Source organism: Cariama cristata, unplaced genomic scaffold, assembly GCF_000690535.1.
Source record: "Cariama cristata isolate BGI_N322 unplaced genomic scaffold, ASM69053v1 scaffold39393, whole genome shotgun sequence".
NCBI classification, from domain to species: domain Eukaryota; kingdom Metazoa; phylum Chordata; class Aves; order Cariamiformes; family Cariamidae; genus Cariama; species Cariama cristata.
Window position 1 is genome coordinate 27,736 of NW_009608515.1, and position 10,011 is coordinate 37,746.

The window sequence follows — 10,011 nt, forward strand, 5'->3', positions numbered from 1 at the left end:
AGAGGGGAGGAGTCCACAGCATGTTTTTGTCTTTGTGATACAACTTGGGCTGTGAGTGAGTTTAGGAGATGGAGACTTTGAAGGATACCTTGAAGAGACTTTGATATGAGTTGCTACAGAGAGGGACCATCTGTGTTGATGTTTGCTTTTTTTTCCCCCCCTCTCCTATTCCCTGCCCCCAACCTTAAAAGCCAGCTAAATACTCATATTGTTCCCCTTACGCTGACTGTAGTTGTGTGGTCACGTAACCACAAAAGGAAATGTTTTCCATCGGATCAGTGAGATGATTCAACTCGAATGTACGTACACTCATACTATCCCAAAATCCAGTGCGAGGGAGCGAGCAGGAACGAGCGGACAGGGAGAGAGAAGCATCGTCCTGTTGCAGGGAGCTTTTGGGTTAGATTGAGTTAAACGTGTTATGAAGTATCGCCCCTCCCTTTGAATCTCTTGAGCTGCATCTCTTAGAGGATTGAATTGGAGGGGAGGGAGAAGAGCCCGTCTTCATCCCGAACTCCCCCAGCCTGGCAGTGTTGTGTAGCTGCGGAGACATCCCGTGGCCAGATGAGGAACAGCCTGAACATGTCCCTTCTTCAGGCCTCCGAGAACCCTCAGTTCTTGAATTATTGCCCTCGGCTGTGGCTGTGGTAAGAAACTGGATGTTTGATGAACTCAGAAACTGTAGTCACCATGTGGTTCCTTGTACCAAAGGCTTTGGATGACTCATCGTTGTGAGGAAACCTGTGGTGCTTTCCCCAGCAGCCTCAGGAGCAGCTATGATCTAAGCTGGAAAGGGCAAATCATCTGGAGAGAATTTGGACGGCTTTACTTTTCCATCATCCTATGGCTGTGTCGGGCACTCTGCAAACATTAAAAAAGCATCTGTCTTCTCCAAAGCACTTCTAATCTCATTTGGATTTAGCGGTGTCTCTTGCCTGCCTCTAAGAGATTGGAGACCTGTTGTGCATGTGGGTGCTGTGAAACCTTCAGGAAATAGTTGTTGTCCTGAAGGGCTTAGAGTAATAAAGGAGAGAATCCAAGTGGACTCCATTCGGTTACAGCATACGCACAGCAGCAGAGTGTCTTATTCTGAGAGTCTTTCATGTCTTAGCTTGAAGAGAAGCAAGTCAACAAAGGAGCAAACAGTGTTAGAGTAGCAGGTGAACAGGAATTATTTAGTCGTTTAGATGTTAAAAATGCAGCGGCACAAGGAGTAGAATTCAGCTTCTTGAAATGTTTGTTCTGCCTGTGTCAGTCACTGTGACTGATAGGCAGGTGTGGGCTTGGTTTTAATTGTGCTGGAGGTCGTGGTTTGTGCTCCATTATCACGTTGCCTTACTGATAAAATGAACTAAAGAAAGGAAATAGTATTTTCTAAAGATGGGAGGCTCAAAATACTCGTATCTCCTCCTTTCCCTGTCTCTTGTCAACCCTATTGCAGAAGCTTTAGATGAGACCGCCACCAAATTAGTGTGTGTTTACCTGTAGGATTAAAGAGGTAGTGGGGAGCCCGTTGGAACAAGTGGGTTGTAAACAGAGAAGAGGAACAGTTATGGATATAAATAAATACCAAAAACTTTTCTGAGCCAGCAGGGAGTGAATGCAAGTGGTCCTCTGTTCACAGGAATCTCCTTTGCTTTTTCAGATTGTTGTAAGGAAGCAGATTGCCAGGACTTCTCCCCTGTGGCTGCCTGACCGCTGCTGAGCTACCCCTCCCAGCCCATGTGGCTCTCCCCATGGTCCAAGAGTGCAACTGGTGCCCAACGCAATGTGTGTTTGTCAAACCATGGAAGTGGGCAAGTATGGCAAGAATGCCACTCGATCTGGAGACCGGGGGGTCCTGCTGGAGCCTTTCATTCACCAAGTGGGTGGCCACAGCAGCATGATGCGCTACGACGACCATACTGTCTGCAAGCCCCTCATTACCAGAGAACAACGCTTCTATGAATCTCTGCCCCCAGAAATGAAGGAGTTCACACCTGAATACAAAGGTGAGGCCTGTTGTCATTCCAAAATGCAGTTACATGCTTCAAGAACCTGTCCTCTCATATTCCTGTGACTACCAAAACTTTCTGTCTTTTGGTGTCATTTTATTTATTGTTTTTATTTCTCTTTTGCAGGCTAGCAATTTGATAGGAGTGCTTGGAAAGGAGGAAGTCCTTTTTTTTTTTTTTGTTTTGGTAGGCATGCAGAGTTTAATGTGCTCCTCTTTCTAAACAGAGAGTATGCAATGTGACAGTTGTAGTCTGAAGCTTAAGGTTATAGTTGTGTAACTGAAGTAATTTTACTACCAAGTTATTGTCAATTACAGCCTTGACCTTGGGCAAATGAAGTTAGATCGTATACTGAGCACTTGCACATTCCAGTCCCGTAATTTATTGCTTCCTCATCCTATCGCTTCTGTGGACCCATATCAGAAAGGTGCTGAAGCAGGAAGCATTGCTTTCCCAGCACTGAGGTGAAGACTTGTCCCCAGCTGCTTTGAAGGAATGGAATTTTCCAGTGTCTGTATCGTTGTGGGAGGTTGACAGCTCATCTGTGTCTTTCAGAAGCTCGATATGCTTTCAGCCGTGTGCGTTTGTGTTCAGGATGGTGACACTGGCAGGTAGCCTTCTGGGGGACTCGGCATTACTCTTGCCTCTGCTTTTTTGTCACCACATGGCATTGGGAAGACGGTGCTTCACAGACAGCTGGGACCACCATCTGTTCAGGGTCTTGCCATTTGATCTGGCTGCAGCCTGAAGGTCTCAAAGCAGTGTCAGCTTTCCTACCTGTGTCTGTACGCAGGTCGTGAATGAAAGATACAGTCTCCAACAGACAGGTCCTCTTGTGCCCTCAAGCCACTCCGGGGCCATATGGTGCTCTAGTGACCCATCAGAAGTCTCAGCTGAAGCCTGTGTAGTTGCTAGAATTGATACGATGTCAGACTTTCCTTGGGGGATGTATTTAAAACTGATGAAGCTGATAGTCCAGATGGAGACCTGTTGTCTTGAAGTCAGATACTTCCTGGTAGCCTACAGGCATAGGATGTGCACCTCCACCCCCATGTGGTATTTCATCTGAGAGTCCCATGCAGTTTCCTGATAGTCCCAGAAATTGTTCCTACTGATCTGGGGGAGAGGAATATTGGGGATGATATTTCCTGTCTGGGCACTCGGATGTTACTGTATGATTGCCTTTTCACAGAGAGATCTTGAGGAGCACATCCAGGCAGCCAGAGCCCTTGGAGTGGCAATTATGTAGTGACACACTGGAGTCCTGAACTGCTCTGAAGTCGTGTTGGGCCGTCTGAACCTTGTTAGCATTGTCTGTGCAGATAAGGAAAAAGAAAGGACGGTAACATGATGACCTGCATCAATGGAGCAGTGCAAGGTTTCCTCACGTTTGTGATGAATCATTTGATTCAGCGCATCTAGCATCTGATACTCCTGGCAGCTATTCCATACTGGTAACAAGCTAACAAAAGATTTTTGTCACTGCAAGTTAGGAGTTGGGCTGATAGCCTCATTTTCAGGGCTGGGGGAGTCGCAGAGATGAAAAAGTCAGCCCTAACTAGAAGCATCAGCAGTCCTGCTCTGTGGCTGGCCGAGCTAGATATATTCAGAATCCGTGCTGTGAAAGATCTATACCTTCCCTTGGACTATGGTGCTTTCCAGGAGCCTTCAGAAGGTAAAACTGGACAACACACAAATGGTCCTGCTTGCCTGCACCTGGCTGATGTAGTTTTACTTCCAAGTTTTTATTGCTAGGAAGCTCTGGGACCTTGCAGATCCCTTTTCTGCAACACTGGCTGACTTGTGATAAGAGGGGCAGGTGTCACCTCAGCCTCAGAGCTCTGTAATTCATAGCTCAGATGCTGGAGAGCTCCTTTAGCAGGGAAAGCACACTCTTCCTTGGCCAGTGATGTCCTTGTCAACAGCAGAAATGCTTCTGCAGGACATAGATACTTAGCCAAATGAACTAGATATGTATTTTGTATGCTTTGCCCCCATCAACATCTTGGTAGGCTGTCCTTGGCTTTCTCCAGTTTGACATTTGCTGCAAGACTGAATGGAAGGAAATAATCACACCCCTCAGGCTACCAGCTGCGCTTTTGTCCTTAATTTCCGGTGAGCGGCAGAGCTTCCCCTGCTGCTGCCGACTGTTCGCTCAGGTAGCAACACAGAGCACTATTTGGAGGATTTCTCTGCTGTGCTGTGATAACAACGTTTGGGTTCTGGTAATGTTAAACCTCCTTTCATTGCTCTGGATTTGCTTTGTTGCTCCAGCAGCTACATTTTCCTCTCTCCTTGAACATTTGGGTGCTAGTGAGTTCTGTATTCCTTCCCCTGAGAAACAAGAGCTGACATGTCGCTTCTCTCTGGCAGGTGTGGTATCTGTCTGTTTTGAGGGAGACAGTGATGGCTACATTAACCTGGTGGCCTATCCCTACGTGGAGAATGAGGCTCTGGAGCAGGATGATATGCCAGAGAGGGACCAGCCACGACGCAAGCACTCGCGTCGGAGCCTTCACAGATCAAGCAGTGGCACTGAGCACAAGGAAGAAAAGCCTGGGCTGGCCAGTGACAGCACTGAAAGGTAAAACTTTGAGGGCCCAGTGACAATGTGATGAGCAGGAAATCTCTCTTCCCCTTTCAGCTCTGGTGCTCCTTTTGTAGAGGGCATTTTGCACTTCCATACAGTGGCCAGGCTGTCTTGCACTTGCTAACCTGGCACACTGTGGCACTGCAGACTGCATCAGGAGTTTTGGTGGGTTCACAATGACCTCATCCATCATGTGAAATGCTTCTGACACAGGATAACCCGTGGCAGTTTATTGGATGTGGAACCAAAGCATGTGGAGCAGATTCAAACATTCTTCAGTCTACCTGGTTTATTAACCCAGAGGTTTCTTCCAACAGTACTTTGAATACAGGTGTCTACTCCTCACACCAACCAGAGCTCCGTGAGAAACGAATGTTCCTGCTTACTCTATCAATTACGATACAACCTAGCAGAGATGTTAGATAGACCAGGTCCTTGACAGTGGGTCCACAGCCCAGGATATTAGCAAGGATTTGCTGTTAAGGTTTGTGTTGTGTGAAGTGTGCAGCAGGAGAAGGAACAGGAGATAGTTGTGTGCAAGGGGAGGATGTGATAGTTCAGGTATCTGGAGAACACATGGATTCTAACAGGCAAGTTTATTCTGTCTTTTTACCAGCAGCATCCAGGAAACGAAGAGTCCCAGGGTGGACTTGCACATCCATTCAGATGTTCCATTTCAGATGTTGGATGGGAACAGCGGTCTGAGCTCTGAAAAGATCAGCTATAACCCCTGGAGCCTGCGCTGTCATAAGCAGCAGCTGAGCCGCATGCGATCAGAGTCCAAGGACCGAAAACTCTACAGTATCCTTTGGGAAGCAGAACTGAGTGTGTCAGGTTGCTGCTGCTGCCCTGGCCTTCCACATGTGTGCCTGAGGCAGCTAGGCCTGCATTTCCTTTGGCTTTCCTATCCTTCATACAACCAAAGTTGTATTATGTGTTTCTTTTTACTATTCCTTCCTGTTTCCCATACAGTGACACTGATGTCTGACGCTGATGCTCAAAGAGGCTATGTTTCTGACTGGATCCTATATTTTTTTTTTTCTTCTCTGGTCCATCTCTCTGTTGACTTGTATTTTGAATTGCAGTTTTTCGTGTCGTGCAGGTCTGCCCTGTTCAGTAATCCCTCGGGAGTGAGCTATGTTTGTCCTTTTGTCCTTGTCACCTTTCTTTTCCTCCAGTTCTACTGTATCCTTCTGGAGACAGTGACCAGAACTGCACACAATATGGTAGATGCAGGTGAACCAGAGATTTCCACTGGTGTTTAATGCTGTTGTGTCTTCTCTCCCTCATAATTGCTAACACACTCTTTTGTTCTAAATGCTATTTCATTGCCCCAGGATCCAATTCCTGACTGGTAACAGTTGTCTCAAAACACATTGCTTTATTCATCAACAATCTTTTTCTCCTTATGTTTACCATCTTGTGGGTAAACTTCAGTGAATTTTGCCCGCCCATTTGATGGCCAAGTCAGTCTCCTAAGATCCTTGTGGAATTTTTCACAACTGTTCCTCACTTTTGCAACCTTGAGCAACTTAATACTTGGAGCAAGCTTGTCATCTCACTAGTTCACTTCTCGAACAGCATGGATCTCCACACAAAGACCCTGCTGGTGACTTTGGCTGTAAGACCAGTCAGGCTAGTTTGTACTTCCTCAGCTCTCCGCAAATCAGCGTTGCGGTAGTCCCTGTTCAGTTGCCTGATATTAAGGCAATGTTAAATGACTTACATGTCTCATCTGTTCGACGTGTGATCTCTTGTCTTGGCATTTCAGTTTGAGAATTCTCTGAACCTCACAAAAGAGAGTTCTGGCTTGGGAATCCCATGAGCTCTTCCCTGGTAAACAAGGAAAATATTAATCTTATTTCTCTTTTTAGGATGTCTCTTCACACACCCCCATCCCACCCCCCTCCCCTGTAGCTGCTTTTATACTTTGTCTTTAAACTCTTTGGGCAATCTGGCTGGCTTCTTCATATGGTGGAAGATAGATTTGTTATTTTCTGTGCCTTCACAAATGATTTCTCATGCTTTTGTCTTGAACTTGCCAGCTTGTGGGTTGTTTGTGTGTTGTTTTGTGGTGTGTGGTGTTTTTTTTTTTGTTCCACCTGCTGGAGCTTGATTCTGTTTTCCTCACATAGAAACGAACTTACTTTTAATAGCTGTATTCTTCATCATTTTAACTGTGTGGGCTTCCTATTCCTATTCTCAAACGTGTGCTTTGAGCCTCCAACTTTTATTTTTAAATAGCCTGCATCACTTACACAGAAGTAATTCTCTTCGGCTGTCCTGTTCTCTGTAATCACACTTCCTTATTTTTATGAAGTTCCTCTTTCAAAATGAAACATAGTTGATGATAGATTTTTCTAAACGTTAAACTTCATTGCAGGTTTAATCTAGCAGTGCTCTGGCTGCTGTTTCAGCATAATGTGTTGAACCGTGCCCTGCAGGGCTACTTCGGGCAAACTTCAGGGTTGTTTTTTTCCCTTTGGGACAAGCTGCTGCATGGATTGTCTTGGGTTTGTTCTCAGCGCTGTGCTGTAACGGAGGGTTTGCCCGTTATGCGTGCTGGTAGTTGAAGGCTGCCGTTACTGTTCTGTTTCCTGTCTTTGTAGCCTTCCCGGTTTCCCTCTGTGTGTCAGGCAGCGTTGCTGTTCTGGGCAGGCCGATAGCAACAGTACTGTGCTATTACTTGAGCCTGGAGTTTTCAGTCTGTGGGAATTGTATTGTTTATCCATATGGTTAAATTGCTAATTTGGTTAGACTTTAAGCTCTCCCGTAACGTATCAGCAATTCTTACTGGCATACTGTTGTCTTTCCCGACACTAGCGTTTTACTCTTTGGTTCCCTCTGCTGAGCTTCCAGTACGCCTGCATGTGATCTCCTGGCTTGCTGTTGGCCATTCCACTTTCCAGGATGATTTCTTCTACCAACCTTCAAAGCCTGGGCACCACTTTTTGGATTTTGTCCTTTTCTTCATCTCCCCAAGTGGTTCGTTCTGTCTGTTCTTTGGTTCCTATTTGTTTGTTGCCTGACCCTATCTCATGCTGGTCAAAGTCCCTGTCTGTGGTGGCCCTGGCAGGCGGTGTCTCTGATGGGTGAGCTCTCCTTGACGCGTCTCCCAGAGTTCCTTTTGTTGGAGAACGTAGTGCATCACTTCAAGCTTCCCTGCGTACTCGATCTGAAGATGGGGACCAGACAGCACGGAGATGATGCGTCTGAGGAGAAGGCTGCTCGGCAGATGAAAAAGTGTGAACAGAGCACTTCTGCCACCTTGGGCGTGCGTGTGTGTGGGATGCAGGTAGGGATCTCTGAGGCTGTAAGTGCTGCACGTTCCTTTTTGCAGCCCCATTAGACCTTCCAGTTAGTGTTTTCTGCTGAGCGCTGAGTTACAGAGTCTCCCACTTCAGGTAGGTACATCAGTGTTCATGCTACGTGCTTTTTGTCTTCATTTCTAAGCCTAGAACAAAGGAACCTGCTTCTCCTGAGATAACAGCTTTGGATAAAACAGGCTTTGTTCACAGATAATTGGGAGATTTTTCTAATAAAATTATTTTTGTGGCTTAGTGTTCAGCTAGAATCGTGGTGCCTAGGGAGGGAGGTGTCCTTCTGTCCCAGCATCAGCTGACATTTCCTTTTGTACTGTATTGTGAGTTCAAAAGTTGCTCTCCTCTTGTGGCTAGGCCCTGCACACAAGGATTTGCTGCTGGTGTTGTGCAATAGTCACTCCTTTCCCACCCGCAGAAGGATCGTGTAATCCAGATCTCTGCCCACAGACTCTGATGCAATGAGGGCCCCTCGTTAATCACCTGCCACACAATAACAGCAATATGTGTTGGCAGCTCCCGCTGCCAGAGGATTGTCCGAGTCACCGTAAGACTTCAGTTTTTAAGCCTCGGGGTCTGTTGTGTCATGGCTCTTGGGGATGCTTGGACTGATGAGCTGCTTTTTGGGTGTCCTGGGAGAGAACTAGAACTTGGGCACCCTGACTATGCCTGTGGGATGCACCCATGAGCTGCTTTAGGATTCAGGGAACAGGCAGAGCTGTTTCCTGCTCCCCCTTGGGCATGGTGAGGACAGAACGAGTTCCCTCTGCCCTGTCAGTGCAGGACAGCTCAGGGCTCTCTGTGTGTGGCCTTAGCCTCTTGCTCCCACTTGATGTGCATTTCCTTTGGTGTTCTAGGTCTATCAACTGGACACAGGGCATTACTTATGCAGGAATAAATACTATGGACGCGGTCTTTCCATCGAGGGCTTCCGCAATGCCCTCTACCAGTATCTCCACAATGGCATTGAGCTGCGCAAGGACCTCTTTGAGCCTGTCCTCGCCAAACTGCGAAGCCTGAAGGCGGTTTTGGAGAGACAGGCTTCCTACCGCTTCTACTCCAGCTCCCTTCTCATCATTTACGATGGGAAGGACAGCAGGGCAGGGATGTTTGCGGAGCACCGGCCGGAAATGCGCCTGAAGCGGGTGGACAGCTCTCTCCCAGAGAGCCTTCAGGATGGTGGCAGCATGGAGCCCGGCTCCTCGGCCCAACCCAAGGTGGATGTGCGTATGATTGACTTTGCACATAGCACGTTCAAAGGCTTTCGTGATGACCCCACTGTGCATGACGGACCCGACATGGGTTATGTATTCGGGCTGGAAAGCCTCATCAACATCATGGAACAGATGCGTGAGGAAAACCAGTAGCCCTGGGCTACGGCCTCTTATTCTTGTCCTGGTGGGAGGAGCAGACAAGACCACCTACTACCACAGGAAAAAAAGCAGACAACTTTGGTTTTAAACAATTGTATTGCTCCATTGTTTTTAAATGTACTTGGATAGAAGAGCTGAGGGGAGGCACGATGGAAGAGCTCCTCATGCCGACCAGATGGTTCTGACCGCACTAGCTCTGCCTTCTGGAGGAGGCTCTGTAGATGCCTGCCGGGTATTGGGTGTCCTGGTTCTTCGCTCGTCGCATGTGCGTTCTGGAGGGAGGACCTGGATGTAGGGAAGAGAAAACAGGAGAGCCTGGGGATCTTTGGGGGGCTGGAGCTGTGGCGTAAGGAGCAGCCTGCCTCAGGAGCCCCCAAGAGCACCTTCTCTTTGAAATTCTCCTGAGTTATTTGGAAAGGGTGCTTGACTAACAGTTGGCAGCGTCTGTGGGGCTGACAGTGAGCAGCACAGGTGCTGGTCCATGTGTTTGGCGTCGCTAGCTCTGCCCTGGGTTTTGCTGATGGGGCTTTGCTTTTGACGCTGCCTTTTTCTGCTGTTTGGGCACTGTGAATAACCAACCCCAACGCAGAAATAAAATGACCAAATGCAACCCCTGGCAGAGCTGCAGCTGGGAGGGAATGCCGCACACCTGGAGTTGTGCTCAAGCCCGGGGCCTGCTCCCTCCTTGACGGGGTGGCATGGGCATTACGGGGCTCTGCCAGAGTAACTCTGCC

At 47.7% G+C, this 10,011-nt stretch overlaps 1 protein-coding gene across 2 annotated transcripts; it reads left to right on the plus strand.

Annotated features, from left to right (window-relative positions):
• Nucleotides 1-1,750: 1,750 nt before the first annotated feature.
• IP6K1 (inositol hexakisphosphate kinase 1) lies at nt 1,751-9,362 on the plus strand. 2 transcript variants are annotated; one of them, XM_009697160.1, is made up of 5 exons: nt 1,751-1,991; nt 4,368-4,578; nt 5,204-5,385; nt 7,704-7,879; nt 8,762-9,362. In XM_009697160.1, exons 1-5 carry the CDS (start codon nt 1,769-1,771, stop codon nt 9,269-9,271), a joined length of 1,302 nt encoding a protein of 433 aa, XP_009695462.1. In that variant the 5' UTR covers nt 1,751-1,768; the 3' UTR covers nt 9,272-9,362. The 2 variants fall into 2 exon arrangements, with proteins under 2 accessions (XP_009695462.1, XP_009695461.1); XM_009697159.1 differs by having other exon boundaries at nt 1,769-1,991; nt 5,201-5,385.
• The last annotated feature ends 649 nt before the right edge of the window (nt 9,363-10,011 follow it).